At 50.7% G+C, this 16,208-nt stretch overlaps 1 protein-coding gene across 1 annotated transcript; it reads left to right on the top strand.

Annotated features, from left to right (window-relative positions):
- Positions 1–978: 978 nt before the first annotated feature.
- LOC131572618 (uncharacterized) lies at positions 979–15,966 on the top strand. The gene is made up of 18 exons (XM_058825867.1): positions 979–987; positions 1,970–2,073; positions 3,577–3,715; positions 3,862–4,055; positions 4,977–5,104; positions 5,281–5,450; positions 6,270–6,341; positions 6,669–6,791; positions 7,095–7,217; positions 7,791–7,926; positions 10,034–10,097; positions 10,863–10,911; positions 12,212–12,321; positions 13,156–13,273; positions 14,102–14,201; positions 14,610–14,806; positions 15,225–15,266; positions 15,862–15,966. Exons 1-18 carry the CDS (start codon positions 979–981, stop codon positions 15,964–15,966), a joined length of 1,983 nt encoding a protein of 660 aa, XP_058681850.1.
- Positions 15,967–16,208: the final 242 nt, after the last annotated feature.

Here is a 16,208-nt window from a genome sequence, read left to right as displayed (position 1 = left end):
CACAAAGCCTTCTCAAGCACCACTGTCTCCTCTGCAGGCTTCTGGCTTTTCCTTTACTGACAGGGTCCAGTCAGCCAGGCTGGAGGCAGGCTCGACTGGTGTTACACACAGCTGCTGTCCCAAATGAAAAAGACAAAATCCAAAGCAGAGGGAAGGGTTGCTTCCCAAGCTGAGTTCCTCACAGGAGGAGGCAGCGTTCCTCTGGTTCCCAGAAAGATGCAGAAATTTGACACGAGTACACTAAGTGTCCCTTACTTTTGTGGCCAGAACCTTGCCATTGCAGTCCAATGTAGCTCACAATCAATATTCACCCATTCATCCAGAGTCCTCAATGTGTTGGGACTTTCCCCCTGAGAGCAGCCAGGGAATGCTGCTTGCTGTCCCAGGGCTTCTTCCTTCCAGGAAACTCCAAAGATTCACTTAGGTAACTCCTTTCTGTGTACTGTCATCATTACATTAACGCAAGCTCTTTCCAAGGCTGCAGATTGAACCCTTCAGCATCTGTGGAATTTTCCATTTCTCCATTTCCCACAATGCATGAATTCACAGACCCAATAGAGCGGATGCTATTGTGATGTCAGCGGCGGGCTGCCACGTCACAGCGCTGTCAAGGGGAAGTTGCCCTGGTGCACGCAAGGCCTCAGCGTCCAGAGCAGCTCTTGGCGTGCTCGTTGCAGGAGGGCCCTGTATTGAGGTGTTCTCAGGCAGCAGTCTGTGCCCTGAAAAGGGAGTCTTTTTTCTTTGCCTGCTCTTGTAGGAGTCTGTGGACTCGTGCAGGCATCCTTTTCTTTTCCCTGCAGTTGTAGGGCGTGCAGACACGTACACGTGTCTCTTTTTGTTTTTTCCTTTCTTCTTGTACAGTCCGCGGGTTGCTGCGGGTATCCTTTTTTTTTTCTCTTCCTTGCACAGTCTGTGCAAGTGAGGGTTTTCTCTGTCTTTGTGTTTCGGCCTGCGGACTTGAGCAGCCCTGCTGAAGCGATGGAGCAAGTCCGTAGAGCAGTCGGCAGGGCTTTTTCATCTGTGTCGTGCCGCAAACTATTTAATGGTCTGAGACGTAAGTAGAAGTTGTTCCCTTGGGGCTGCATATTGGAACAAAAGTGCCATAAAGATGCCATAAGGATACATACAAGGGATGTGCCCGTCTAACTGGACCCCCTCAGTGTGCTACGATAGTGATTGGCTTTGCTCTGAAGGGCAAATGCTGAGCACTTTGTGTGTGCTCCTGAACCCTGGAGCTGGGCCTGTGCTGTGTCCAAAGAGAAGTGCAAGCGCTAAGAGGCGTTTGGGGGAAGCTTTTCTGAGGAATTGTTTCCAGAAAGCGCAAAAAGGGAAATACTGCATGCAGTTTAGGAAAAAAACAACAACAACAAAAAATCTGGGATAGGGAGGAAACAAAAGCTGCTTGAGTTGTATGGTGGACAGTGAGCTACAATGGAGGCACTGACTACTAAGGGACAGAGGGTTTTCCAACAGCACTTGGCTCATTTTCCTTTGCCTCCGGCAGGTCGCCTGAAACGTGGAAGGAGTCAAGTCCATGGTTTGGTGAGTGGGAAGGGCACCCTTGACATTCCTGGTGTCAGAGAATAGTGGAGCAAGCTTTGGGCTTGGTCTGTTGCAGCAGAATGCCAGCCTGGCAGGCCAAATGAAAGTCCATGTCAGTGTCTGCATGGCAGAGACAAGGTCTGTCTCTGAAAGACTGAAAGGCAGTTCCTGTTGGCTTCTCCCCAATACTTGAAATCCTGAGGGGAAGCCAGTTGACCAGAACTGAGCAGGGAAATGTTCCCTGCTTCTATTCAGACACTTTCACAGCAACTCAAGAGTTATGTGGTTACTCCCATCAACACCAAGACACAACAGCTTTTGCCCCCAGGTGATCTGTGTCTCCGCTTGCTGCTTCTGCCAGCTCTCAGGAGCCAACATCCCTGCTTTTATTGCTTGTTTGTGCTTTTCCCCTGCTCCTTCCCTGCAGGCCCCAACAGGAGAGACTCTTGCCAGTCAGGACTCCTCGGCCCAGGCAAGAAAGGTGGAACAGCAGCAGAACAGGGATCAAGTGCAAAGCACCCTGGAGTTCAGGTGTGTGCTAGGCTTTCTCACTTTCTTTGATCAGGGGTGGGCATTGCTGGGCTTTAGGAGGCCCAGCGTCAAAGAACCAATTTGACTTTGTCATCGTTTGACTGGCTCAGCAGTGTCGGGGGAAGGCAGCCCATGGGCAGGTCTGGCTGCTGACTGAGCTGCAGCATAGCTGCCTCCTGGGACTCGCTCCTCCAAGCTTGACAAGAAGCATTGCAAACTGGAGCAGAGAAGGAGCAAGGGAGCTTCAGGCTGGGCCTAAAGAGAAGCATTGAACCCCAAAGGCAATCATGCAGCAGAAGAAGCCCCTCAGAGAGCTTGTGCACATTCCACCTCTAGAAATTTGGAAGCCCCAGTTGGACTGAGCCTTGAGCAGCCTTTCCAGATGGCATAGCTGATCCCAGGGGCTTGGAGCTAAATTCTGGGCAAGAAGCTTCCAGGGATCCCTGCCAGCCTAAACCATGCAGGGATCCTTTGATTACTGGGTTGGAAATTCATACCCACCTCCTCCCTCAGAGCCTGAGGGTCGTGGTGAAAATCTGGAGACTTTTCCGAGCTAGCTCTTGTGAAGTATGGAGCAGGACCTAGAGGTGCTTTTGGAGCAGCAGCAGTAGAAGAGAAAGGTCTTGCGACTTCCTGAGAGTCCCTGGGGATTCTAGCTGAGCACTGATTCTTGCTCACTTGTCCACCCACCCACTGGAACTTGTCAAGGCCCATTTGGCTGGTCCCTCTTCCTTTTTAAAGAGTGCCAAAACTTAGTGAGCACTGTTGGCTTAGTTAGCCAAAAACAAATGTCGCAATTGTTCTTGCTCACAGAATTCCAGTAATTTATATGGCGGGATACCTTTCCCTCCTCCAGGATAGTTCTTGTTCAGATCAAATCCCAGATCTGGTTTCTTTCTCATGCTGCTAGAGGGTGGTTCACCTATGGCCCAGTGCATAGCTTTACTCTATACCTTGGAGAGTCTCTGGAAAATGAAGTATCTCTACGTAACTATGAATGGCATTAAACATTGACGAGTCAGCCAGGAGAACACTGTGTTCTGTCCCCCTGCAGAATGACTTGGAAGTGCAGATCAGCTCAGGCTCTTTCCTTGTTGCACTAGTGAAAGCAAGAGTAATTGTGGCTGGACTCATCTGGACTTAGCAAGCCTGACTTAGCGAAGGGACTTTTGCAAGTGCAGTAGCCAGTGTATCAGAGAGGAGCGTAAGGCCTAGCAGGCAGGAAGCTGTTAAGCTGAGAGATCCTGAGCTTTCTGGAAGTGTTTCTGTGGTTTCTGGAAGCTTGTTGACTTCCTCAGACTCTTTCCTCAGACTCTTTCACCTGCAGGAATGAAAAAGAGCGTTTCTGCTCTAGCGAGGCCATTCCAGCATTCTCTTGAGGTGGATCTAGAGGGCTGTTGCAAGTCCCTGAGGATGCCCTATGTGGGACATCGTGTGTAGTCGTGGTTTTGCAGGGAGGCTGTGTTGCTATGAAGGGCTTGTTTGTGTGTGCCCCTGTTGCAGATGGAAGGAGTTGGCTGCATTTGGGAGAAACCGCCACTCCTCACTCGAGAGGACGGCTGAAGTGGCAGCAGAGCCAGAGGAGGAATCACAGGTGCAGAGAGATCTGCGGAAAGAAGAGGTTCCTCAGGCAGTGCCAAAAGTACGCTCATCTTATTCCTAGGCAGCACCCGTGGGAGAGGGAGCTTCCCTTAGCAAGACTGCCCAAAATGTTGCTTCTGGCAGCAAGCTAAGCCCGAGACTGTGTTGTTGTTCTTCTTGAAAAATGGTGCCCCCCTCTGCTTCCAGGTTTGCTGCCCTCAGCGGCCAGCTCACAGGCATCTGGAGAAGCTGCTCCAGGAGTTCTCTCGCCAAGGGCACATCCTGTCCCAGGTGTGCAGCGAGAAGGCAGCGCTGGCACGAGAGAACGCTGCCCTGCAAGCCCAACTGGCAGCCACGGAGCGAGAGCTACGGGGCCTTTCGGAGCAGCTGGGAGAGGCCAGGTAAAGGCAGGGAGGAGACCCTGGGTAGGACATTATGGAAGACATTTCTGAGCTAATGCTTGTGATGTATGGTGCAGGACCTGGAGTTGCTTTTGAGCAGCAGCAGCAGAAGGGAAATGTCTTGAAACTTCCTGAGTGTCTCTGAGGATTCTAGCTGAGCACTGATTCTTGCTCACTTGTCCACCCACCCACTGGAACTTGTCAAGGCCCATTTGGCTGGGCCCACTTCCTTTTCAAAGAGGGCCAAAACTTAGTGAGCACTGCTGGCTTAGTTAGCCAAAAAAAAAATAGTCACAATTGTTCTTGCTCATAAAATTCCAGTAATTTAAATGGCAGGATACCTTTCCCTCCTCCAAGATAGTTCTTGTTCAGATCTAATCCTAGCTCCGGTTCCTTTCTCATGCTGCTAGAAGCTGGTGTGTTCACCTATGGTGCAGTGCATAGCTTTGGTCTCTTTACCTTAGAGAGTCTCTGGAAAATGAAGTATCTCTACGTACACTATGAATGGCATTAAACATTGACAAGTCAGCCAGGAGAACACTGTGTTCTGTCCCCCTGCAGAGTGACTTGGAAATGCAGATGAGCTCAGGGCTGTGAGCAGAGGCTGGGCTTTTGCTCTTTGGCAGAGACTTTGTGGACACAGCCACCCTTGTGGGATATGTGAGGGAAAGGCAATTTGAGCTTTGGCTGCTGAGATCAAACTCAGCTGGCCTTTCTGAGCAGGGCTAAGTCATGGGGAACGGCTGGCCAACCACCTGGAGGGGCCTGCTATGCTATTTGAAGTGGTAGAAACAGTCTTGGATCTGAGTTTCCATGCCAGCCATTCTCCATCCTCAGGTGTCGGGATCTTAAGGCACATCGTACTGGAAAAAGTGTCCGTGTGTGCCAGGAACAATTTCTCTTCATTTCCACAACTTGTAGGTCAGAGAAGCAGAGCTTGCAATGCAGCCTGTTGGAGGCTCAGCAGCAGGTATCGGAGCTGGAGATCACCAGGAACCATCTGGAAGGCCAAGTTCGCACAGCCATGCAGGCCAAGGAGGTGATACTTGGTGAGAGCCTCGTGCGCTTTGTGTCTGGTGATGGCCCTGCCTCGTGCAGTTGCTCCAAAGGCAGCTCTGTCCGCAGGGCTTCCGAGGAGTGAAGGAGCTGGGAACAGGTCCCTCCTTGGCTAAAACGGAAAGGGCTTAAGGTCAGAGGAGTCTTTGAGTGTTGTTTGTGCTTGCAGAGGATGTGAGGGGCCTTCGTCAGGAGCTGCAAGCTCTAAGATCTCTCAGCAAGCAGCAATTGGAAGAAATGGCTCAGCAGCTCCGCTCTGCAGAAGAGCAGTTCAGCCAGGGTCTGAGACTATGGCAATCTGCTCAGGAAGAGGAAAAGAGGAAGCTCCTGCAAGAACAGGTAGGAAACAATATGCACCCGAATTTTTCAGGCAAGCTTGGTGGGCTGGCATAGGAGAATAGCAGCCTGAGTATGTGGCACGGTGGCAAGCCTCTGCTGTAGGCCAGCTGTTGCTGGGCCAGGCAGCAGAGGGCTTCAAGGGCTCAGAGTTGAGGGGCTGAGAATGGCCAGAGGGAGCTGCTGGGACACTGAATGCAGCCACGGTTTCAGGGTGTGAATAAGCCAAGGTCCCCTGGAGGCTGGGTGCTGACCACACAAAGCATGGCAGCAGAGAAGGGGCAGGATGTTTCCAATGCCCTCCTGCCATGCAGCAGTCTGCTGACCTTGCTGCCAACTGTAGTCCCAGCAACTGGGTTCCTTGCTTTCTGTCCTTGCACGGTGGACAGAGGTCTTCCCTTTGGCCTTGAAGCATTCACAGCAGGCCCCATGTTGCTGGTATTTCAGCTGGTGGCCTGTCTTGTGACTAAGGCATGGGGGTGCTGGCCTCGTCGTCATCCTGCAGTCCATCTGCAGCTTTTCCTTGATCAAAGGACAGGGGGACATTGAGAACACAGCCTCTGAGAAGAGGCAAAAATCCTGAGGAGGGAGGGGCTTGATCAAACAGGCAGCCGTCAAAGTGGTGAACGAAGGTGGCGTCTCCTTTCCTTCCACTTGCTGACCCTCCTCCTAAGTTTCTCGTTAGGATGGGAGTTGTGGAGGGCACAAAGCCACTACTGTGAACTCTTTAGTAGGAGGGTTGTGGGTATGATGAAACTTCCCTTGTTTTCCTTGGGGAGAAGGGCTGGGCCTTCATCTGGAAGTGTCTCTTCCTCTCATCAGGAAAGGCAGCTGGAACAACAACGTTTGGAGGCTTGGGAGCAGCTGGAGCAAAGGGAAAACCTGGTGGCAGAGGTACAGAGGGAGCAGGAGAAAAGGTTGCTTGAGTTGAAGGAGGAAGTTGCCATCATGGAAGCTGAACAAGAAAAGATAAAAACTAGAGCCAGCCAAGAGGCAACACGTGTGCAAAGAGAGTTTCTGTGTTGTTTTGGGCTCCTCTGGGCTCCTTCTGGGCACCGCTTTCCTGGACACTGTCTGGGTGGGATTGTCCCTTAGCTGTCCCTAGTTCAACAAGAGAAAAAGAACAAAATGCTTTTGGGAAAGTGTGAGCACATCAACCTTGCTTGCCACACAAGTGTTGTGTGGGAAGTTTAATGCCATCTTCTCTTTGTTCCTGTGCAGCTCCAGCACCAGGAGGCTACTCTCTTACGAAGGGTGCACCAGCTGCAGCGGAAGCTTAACCATAGGCAGCGGGAGGTAGAGCTGCTGAGGCAGGAGCTGGAGGAACAGCAGGAAGATTGGCAGGTGAGCCTGACCAGGCAGGTAGCAGAGGGAAGGGCAGTAATGAGGACGTGAAGTTTGCATGTCAGGGAAGGGGAGGCAAGGACTACTGCAGGCACTGGAAGCACAGAGCGTGACAGGCTCCAGCGCTGAGCAGCAGGAAGAAGAGTTAGGATGGAGGGGTTGGAGCTGGGTAGAGAAGCTGAAGGAAGTGCTTCTGAATGGAAGGTCTTTTGAGACTGGGAAAGGAGAAACCTGAGCATGGTTGGATGCCACCTGCCACTTGATGGCAGGTGCTAGTAAGAATTTTCTTGACAAAATATCCAGGATGAGCTGCAGGCAGTGGTGCAGGAAGCTGAGTGGAAGATGAAGGCAATGGAAGAGAGACACAAGAAGGAAATGAAAAGGATGCAGCAGATGCTGCAGTACAGGCTGGCAGAGCAAGAGCAGGTGAGTGAAAGAGCAGTAGGCACTGCAGTCATGCAACAAGTGGTCTCTGCCCTTCTCACCTTTCCCCTGCAGAGCAGCAGGAGGATGGAGGCAATGCCTCTGGCTGCCATGTGCTGTGGTCTCCATTGCAGCTGCTCAGAAGGACACTTCCTGGGCTGCTGAATCTCAGCTGCTGCCCTGGGCAGCAGGGCTAGTGCTTTGGCTGTGGGCCAGCAATGCTCAGAATGTATTTCTGCTGGCCTCCTAGTGCTCGCTTTCTTTTTGGGGCTTTGTTCAGGTCAACATGGTGACCCACACAGATTCTGAACAAGTTGTCCCTGTCCATGGTGAATGCAGTCCTCAGGACAGGGTGAAATTGAAACTTGTTCTTTCCCTTCCACAGTCTCTACTAGGGCTGGCTGTGACAAGCTGTAGTCTCTGCCTGCTTGGTGGAGTTGGACTTGAGCTGGAAGAGTTGACAGCTCAGCTTGCAGCCTAACACAAGTGTTGTTCCTAAGGGCTTGCCTTTGATATGCGCTCTTTGGGGCATCTCTGCCAGCCACCTTTGTGACACCAACCAATTTCTTGTTCCAGATGGACGTGGGCGCTGCAGCAGCATCTTCCAAAGGAGCCTTCCCTCCACAGCCTGAAAACCTGAGCAGGAGCAGTTCGTCCTGCCCAAGGCAGGAGTCAGAGCAGCTGAGAGAGAAGCATTACCTGAAGCTGCTGAGTACGTCCTGTACATCCTTTGTCCGAACAAGCTGTGTCTTATAGTGTGTGTGCCTGCTGTACTACCGCATATTCCTCCTCATTCTGGTGTCAGACAGACATTCTGGATTCCCTACAGAAGCCACTGTGGCACTCAGAGGCAGCCAGGGAGCCCTTTGGGCCATTCTTTTTGCCTTAGAGGGCAGCTGGGAGTGGGTGGCAACTGATGGTTGCGACCTAGCAAATGACCCAGGGAACATGTGTGTGCGCTAGTCTGGCTAAATGGATCCTAACTGTTGGCGTCCTAGATTGCCTTTCGACTCCTGTCTTGTCACCAGTCATTGGAGACCAAACACTTCAGAGAAATTGCTTGGCTGTGTGGCTGCTTTCATACTGGTGTTGCTTTGATGACAGTTAGGACTTTTCCTTCTGCACTTGGTTTTGATAAGAATTCTATATTTTGGTTAGCCCAACCTCCTTGAACAGGGTATCAGGTGACAGCAGAAATAGGAGAAGAAGAGGTCTTTTCAGTAGGCCCCAGAAGTTAAAATACCATATTCTTACAAGGATCCTTAGGAGTCAGAGAGGAAGAGGGGTTTTCCAAGTGCACTAAAAGAAGAAAAACAGGAGACTTCTTTTACAATCCCTCTTTGATATTTTACTTGTATGCTTAGGAAGATGCATCAAAGAGACAATGCATCTATGTGGCACAGTGAGATAAAAGTGCCCTGCAGGCAGTTCTCAGGAGGAAGCCTGCAGCCCCTCTCCTGCACGTTCCCCTGGTACCGGCCACTTTGTCACAGCTAATGCCCGGCCTGTAAATATTCCTGGACAGCCAAGCCCTGCCCTCAATCCCTGCTCAGATCATGCTCTAGGAAAGCACACCATGGCCTTGGTGACTCTGCAGTACAACCAAGTTGCTTCTTGCACGTAACAGCTGCCAGGGCAGGGCTGTCAGAGAATAGCAGGTTGGGTACTGAACAGAGCCCAGTTTACTCGAGTCTGCCGTCAACTGTTGGGACAAAAGGGGCATTGATCCAGTCCTGTGTGGGTCTGGACTCAGTGGCAGTCATGGTCTGTCTCGAGTGGGGCACCAGCTTGTAATGAGACTCAGTCTGACTCTGGCTTCTTCACAGTGGTTGTCTGTGGCCATTGGTGAGCTTTGCCAAGCTTTTTGTCCTACCTGCCCTGCTACTGATGGCTGGCATGACTGCAGAGGCTGGAGCCTTCCTGAGCTGTGAGGATTTAGCTGCCTCCCCATTGGCACAGCTTTGCCTGGACTTGTGAAAGAATCAGCGTCTCACTTGGGCAGCAGTCTGTGCCACGGCAGCGCCTGAGGAGCGGCGCTGTCCTTGTTACCCATCTCGACTGTGCCCATTTGGGAAGATGGGGCACGTGGGTGGTGCTGAAGAGGCCGAGTCCAGTGCTAGAGACTGCTGCAGCCCAGGCTGAGGACAAGTACCTTAATTTCTTCACTGCCCATGGGGAATGGGCAAAGTCATCTTCAGAACTTAGCCTGCTCAGCAATGAAGAGCATCCTAATTCTTCCAGCCATTGTTCTTGGTTATAGCATGAGCTGCTGTTCTTGAGAAGTGGCAAGGCGTTCTTTAGGCAAAATGCTGAGAGGTAGACAAGGTCCCCTACGCTCCTGGAATTCACTTTGCAATATTCTTTCTGCTCTGCAAAAAGCAGCTGTTGATAAAAATTCATCCCAGATCCCAGAGTGCATTTAGTCTTTGGAAGTAGGAAATCTTTTGCTGAATCTCACAAGAGACTGTGTATTCCCAAGGAAATGAAGGGTCCTGATTTTTCAGCTCCCCTTCTTGTTTGTAAATGACAACTACTTGCCTTGGTGCCTGTTGTTTTCTGATGTCGGTCTGCTCTGATGGTTTCTCCATGGGCTTAGTTTCCTCTCAAGGTAACCCTTCAAAGGAGCGTGGAGAATCAGACTCTGTGCAGGCCACGTGTGCCACAGAGCTGCCTGCCTTGCTGGGGCTGCTGCTGCTGTTGTTCTTGTTGCCAACTGACCATAAATTGCTCAGAGTCCCGGAGAGTGGAGCTGAGTTTCAGATCTCCTGCAAGTCGGTATCTCTCCTTTGAAGTTTGCTCTTGTGTTTTGTTTCTTTCAGGGAGTGTTGTGAGCGTGGGAGATCCAGGGAAGAAATACACTGGATGGAAACTTATTGGTAGCGGGTGAGTGCAGCCAAGCTTACTTCTGCATGGGCCAGGTATTTTGCTGGTGCAGTATCAAGTGGGAAGTCAGGCCAGCTGCAAGCATCTTCTGACCCCGGCTTTAGATTGTCCCTTTCTCACTACTGATCACAAGGCATCATCAAAGGTAACTGCATGCTGACAATTTCTTGCCTGCCTCAAGGAGGAGGACCTGGAAGCCGCCCTGTCCCTCAAGCGTGTGGCACCACTTGGCTTCTTTTCCTAGGAGACATGGTTTTGTATGATTCAAAGTCATAGGGCCACACTGATGAAGGAAAACTGAGAGAGCAGTTTCCCACCTGATAGCTGTCAGATAACTGCTGTCGGTGGCATTTCTTTCCAGTCTTTGGCTGAAAACAATATTCAGTGCTCAGGACAGTAAGGAAGGCTGCGTGGTGCTGCCTGAGTTTGGCAGACAGAATGAAAAGAGAGTGGTGAGAAGGCCCAGCAGGTCTCTCTGTTCCGTTGCATGGAAAGGCACACACACAGGCACAAAAAGGAAATAGGGAAGAAAACCCCCACATCCATAATCTAGTGTGTACATTTGGGATTTGTAGCAGCCCTTTTCCTTCCTGTTGGATGGAGCTTTTCACTTGAACATGGTGCATGCAGAGGGCTACTGGCACAAGAGTAGGCAAACCATGGTGTTTTACAGACACTCCAGGCAGCAGAGAGCTCCTGCCTGGGCTGCCTTTCACTTCTCAGCACTGAACAGCTTCTCTGTTCTTGCCACTCTTCTGTTTCTAGGGGTTTTGGAACCGTTTATAAGGCCTTTGACGCTGCCACAGGACAAGCGGTAAGTGCCAACAGCCCTCGCAGATTTTGCTGCTCTGGAGTGCTTTCCCTTGCAATGTGACCTGTGGCCAGAGCTTTGGGCCAGCTGTCCTTGCTGCAAAGGCTGTCCCGCAGAGGCAGCCTACCTAGAGGCAGCCTGCAGAATGCATTTTGGACAGACTTTGTCTTGCACCCTGAAGGGATGCAGAGATGGCGGTGGTGTGTTTCAGAGAAGGACACGCTAGCCCAAACTTACTGGATAAATACGCATAGAGTAATTGATGGCAACAATGGCCCAATTCCTCTTAAGCCCAGGTTCAGACACAGATGGGATCTCCCATTATCTCCCATTATCTTCCATCATGTGATTTGGTTTGTAAATATAATACAAGATCTAAGGAAGGAGAGATTTTGTCTGGAGTGCGGTTTTGCATTTCAGTCCTAGGGAACCTGGCTCACACACACACACACACACACGCACACACACACGCACACATGGGTCAATGATAAGAAGTTGATGACAAGCCTTAAATAATACAACCTTGTGCTGGTTCTGTGTTGGTGACATTCCATTACAGGGATGCTATTTGTCCGGAACAGACATGGTGGTGTCTTGGAGAGCCACACTGCTCTTTGGGGTTAAAAGTTCAGAGTCCTGACTTCTCATTTCTGCCTCTCAACAAATACAGCTCCATCTTCCTGGTAGCTCCTTATCCACCTGCAGTGCTGTGCTCAGGAGCTGCGCTTGGAGGGAGGTCTATGAGGAATCCAAAAGCCCTAAACCACGCCTATAACATGGAGGGTGTCTGCCACAGAAAGGAGTATTATTTCTTAAACCCACTAAGTAATGACAAGTCTAAACCACATTCAAGAATGTTCTTCAGAGATGCAAAATCCAAACTATAAAAGTTAGGGAAGTTTTGAGAAAACTCAACTTTACTTTGAGTTGCCTTGGAGTTCTTTTTTGGACAGCATTTTCTCCATAATGTAGCTGTGCATTTACATTGGGGCACAATCAAGAATGGCAGCAGTTTCTGGAACAGTGGTCAGTCCCTAGAAATGCTAGCATATTTCCAGCCCTTTCAATTTCTTTTCACAGAAGCAGAATTGCTTTGGGCTTACAAAACGTGTGTAAATGATAATAGTGATGATAAACCAAGTCTATTTGAGAAGCTTGTGGGTGCAGAGAGTGTTGTTAGCGCCTTGTGGTTGATGCTTTAGAGTCCCTTTTTCCCGAGGTGACAAGGCATCCTGGCCCATGAGCACAAGGAGAAAGAGGCTCTTGTAATGTCTGTTCCTAATGGCTTTCAACGTCATTGCAGGTGGCTGTAAAGGAACTTGATCTCCGGCACCAGGGCTGCGAGGAGGTGTTGAAAGAAATCCTGGTCATGAGGGAATACAAGAACCCAAATATTGTCACCTACCTTGAAAGGTAAGTACTTCTGGGATTTTTCTGGGAATGCTCCTTGCCGTACTCACAAGGCAAAGGTTTAAAAGATCTTTACTTGCTGGCAGAAAATTGGTCTTTCCATTAACATCAAGCCACTCCTGGGCCAGGCATGGGAGGAGATTGCGTTTTGTCCCCAGGAACGGTTCCTGGCATAAAGAACTTGAAGATTGTTCTCAGAAACCTGGCTCTCTTCCTAAGCCAGCAGCCTGCACATTCACTCACTGCATGTCCTTATGAGGTTTTGGGGCTTGATTTTTCCTGAGTGTCGCAGGAGAAGTGCTGAGAAAGCATGAGAGAAATGATTTCCCTTGCGCTGGGCCCACCATTTTCCATTGCCTTGCATTCCAAAAGACTAGGCTAGGAGACACATGGTTTGCCAGGTTTGGAATTGTTTTTCCTCTTTGTGACTGTCCTTTATGCACCGTTTTCCAAAGGGTGTTTTGCAGTGCTGCACACTCGCCTGCCCTGGGTAAAAGCTGTGAAATCTGTTCCCTTGTTGCTGGAGTTAATGGTGCAATTTGTATATGAAGATAATGAAGCAGCTGCTGGCATGTGTCCACTTCCAGATTTATCTGGGCCATCACAAATGTGTCTTTTTCCCCTGCTTGCCGCCTAAGCTGTCTCCTTTTCCACAGATGTGCCTTCCTCATTCAGACACAGATTGCAAGCACTGGATTGCCTAGGTGGAGATTGTCTTGATTTTATTCCATCTTCATTTACCAGTGACCTGGAAACAAAACTCAGCTGAAATCTTTCCTTCCATACAGCAGTTTAGCTGTGCACATTCATCTCCACGCTGTTGCTTTCATCTTCCAGCTACCTTGTTGATGAGATTCTCCTGCTGGTCTTGGAGTATATGGACGGAGGCTCTTTAGCTAAGGTGATCCACATGGAAACGATGGCTGTAGGACACATAGCAACGGTCTGCCGGGAGGTAAGGGATCCTGCTTGTGCTTGGCATGGCTTGGCATGGCTTGTCCTTGGAAGGCGTTGCTAAGTGAGTGGTTCCGTGTTCAGAGCTTTCTTTCTGCATTGCTCTTACGCTTCAGAGAAGCGAGAGCATCTGGACTGAAGTGCCTGCCAGTGGCCCTGCCTGTACTGCACTCTTCTTTACACTTACCTACTGTTGTTGAACTCTCTGTCTCTTTTGCAGTTTTATTTTCTGTTCTGTGCTTTGCCCCCCCCCAAGCCTTTGCCCAGAACCTTTCTGCATTGCCTTCTTTGCCTGTAAGTGCAAAGGTGCTGATGTCTGAGTTTTAGACCTATGGCAAAGCCAAAGAGAGACTCGTCTCTCACAGGTCTGGGCTTCAAAGGATGGCATGGCCCCCACCATGTGCTTGCTGCTGAAAACTGACAAAAGAGCTCCTTCTGAGTCTGCTGTCAAGGCAGCCTTGTAACCCCTTGTCCTCCAGTCTCCCGGCTGACAGTGATCCCCTTGGTACCCAAGGCAGGGACTTCTCCTCTTTTGGCAAACCGTTGTTTGTCCTCCGGATGGGGAAAGCACAGCAGCTGCAGCAGCACTCATTGCCACTGGCTTTGCAGGGGACAGTCTCGAGCAACGACTGATGTTTCCCCCTCAGCAACTAATATGTCTTCCCTTGGAAAGATCGTGCTCTCCTAGAGTTGAAGCAGCAAGCTCTTCCTCTTGCCACCACTCACTGCTCCTTTGAGATCTTTGGATCTTCAGGAGCAGTTTCCTTTTGCATGTGATGAAATCAGATCAGGCTAACTTTTGGCTTCCCGTTTCTTTTTTCTCTCCCAGTGCCTGCAAGGCCTGGCCTTCCTTCATGCCAATGACGTGATCCACAGAGACATCAAAAGTGACAATATCCTTCTGGGCCTGGATGGCTCTGTCAAGTTGGGTGGGTATTCTTGGTCGGGTGCAGCGCTGCGGGGAGGTGGTGTGGGGCTGCTTTTGAGCGGCTGCCAGCTGCTGCTGAGAGTGCACGCAGCACTCCTGCAAGCTCAGGGCACTGCTGCAAAGTGCTAAGAGGTCTAGAGAGCAATAAGGTGTCAAGGTTGGCTTGTGTGTGCCCACTCCAGAGGGAGAGAAGTTCAGTCTAAAGCTTCAGGTGAATGAGGAAAAGCCACGGTGTGAATGGTTTGGGTTTGCTAAGTGGACAATTCCCCATATCCATGGCGGCAGCCCTGAGGCTGCACAAGAGCACAGCTCCTTTTCCACCTTGATTCAGCATTGCATTCTGAGACTTAGACTGAGGAACAGTTTCCCTTGGTTTCCTCTTTGAAGCAGTGTTTGTTTTTCTCCTCAGCTGATTTTGGCCTCTGTGCTGTGCTCAGCCCTGAGCAGAGTAAACCGAGGGGTATGGTCGGGACCACTTGCTGGATGGCACCCGAGGTTGTCAGGAGAGAGCCATACGGCCCCAAAGTGGACATCTGGTCCCTTGGGATTGTGGGAATAGAAATGGCCAAAGGAGAGGCTCCGTATATTTGGGAAACCAGTGCTAAGGTAAGGTGCAAATAAGCCCAGATGCCAGTGGCCTTCTGCTCTGTCTCCATTAGACAGAATCCCATTCCCATGCCTTGGACAGGTTCCAAGAAGGCCCACTTCTAAGATGTCCCTGGGGCCCACATAAACTTTCAAGGCAAGAGCTGTTGGATGTTGGAATAGCCGAGGCTGCCCTGGGGCTTTTTTCTTTTCGGAGAGAAGGCTCATCTCTAACCATTTGCTAGGCAAGAAGTTGCCACTGCAGACTGGGGCTTAAAATATGGGGTCTAGGTGGGTACTTAAGGATATGAAAGAATCAGGTAGAGTCTGTTTCCTTCTTCCTCAGGCTAAGTATCTGATAAGCACACAAGGAATACCAGATCTGGACAAGCTAAGCCTACATCCTGGCTTGTGTGAATTTCTGGAATGCTGCCTGCAGATGGATGTGGACAAGAGAGGCTCTGCCAAGGAACTTCTGGAGGTACAATGCAGAGTGGCTGCAGGCCAAAGAGTGTTCCCTGTCAGGGTTTGCTCCTGGGCCGAACTCCAGGCCATCAGATGGGCCCCCCCCCATCTTAATCTCCAGTCTGGTTGCTTTGCACATGAAAACCAAGTAGGATCCGAGACTGCTTCAGGTTAGAAGGGACTGCTGAAGGTCATCTAGTCCAAGGCCCCTGCCACTGGCAAGGATATCTTCAAGTAGATCACGTTGCTCAGAGTCCCAGCCAAGCTGAAGCTGACCTTGAATGTTGCCAGGGTTGGGGCACCTGCCAGCTCTCTGGGCAACTGTGCCAGTGTTTCAGCACTCTCCTGCTAAAGAGTTTCTTCTTTAAAGCCAATCTGAATCGACTCTCTTAGTTTAAAACCCTTGTCTCCCCCTTGTCTCTTGCAATTGGCCCTGCTAATAGATGTGTCCTCATCTTGTTTAGAAGCCCCTTCAAACATTGAAAGGCCTCCTTGCAGACTGCCCTTCTCCAGGCTAAACAAGCCCAATTGTCACAGCCGTTGCTCAGAGGAGAACTCTCAACTTCTCGTCATTTCTGAGGCCCTCTTTTGCTCTCGGGTGCTGTTTTCAGGTTTACCTGCTAGCCAAGGAACTGAAGGATCGCAGTGCTGGGGACAGAGGTCCGCAGTGGGGTTTGGAGATCACAATTACAGCAGTCCCTGCCAAGCGCTTCTAGGCTGATCTGTGGGAAGGCAGGGGCTGTGGGGGCTGAGGGTGAGCCTCACAGGGGACCCAGCTTGTCCCTCCTGGCCCACTCTTAGGGGTTTCTGCCAGCCAGCCAAACAGGGACAGCTGAGCAGCATTTGTGCCAGCCCCATGTGCTGCCTGGCCCGGTCAAGTAGATGAGAACCGCTGCGGCTTTGCTGCCAGGTTTTGTGGCAGATGGGGAGCTGCTGAGCGGGCCACTTCCTCGGCTGT

This window comes from Poecile atricapillus, chromosome Z (genome assembly GCF_030490865.1).
Source record: "Poecile atricapillus isolate bPoeAtr1 chromosome Z, bPoeAtr1.hap1, whole genome shotgun sequence".
NCBI lineage: Eukaryota > Metazoa > Chordata > Aves > Passeriformes > Paridae > Poecile > Poecile atricapillus.
This window is presented reverse-complemented; position numbering and strand designations above follow the sequence as displayed.

Bases quoted from the DNA above. Each gene is read 5' to 3' on its own strand.
- LOC131572618 (XM_058825867.1), top strand. The intron at 5,451-6,269 runs GTAGGAAACAAT...TCCTCTCATCAG, and splicing joins GGAAGCTCCTGCAAGAACAG to GAAAGGCAGCTGGAACAACA. The intron at 12,322-13,155 runs GTAAGTACTTCT...TTCATCTTCCAG, and splicing joins ATTGTCACCTACCTTGAAAG to CTACCTTGTTGATGAGATTC.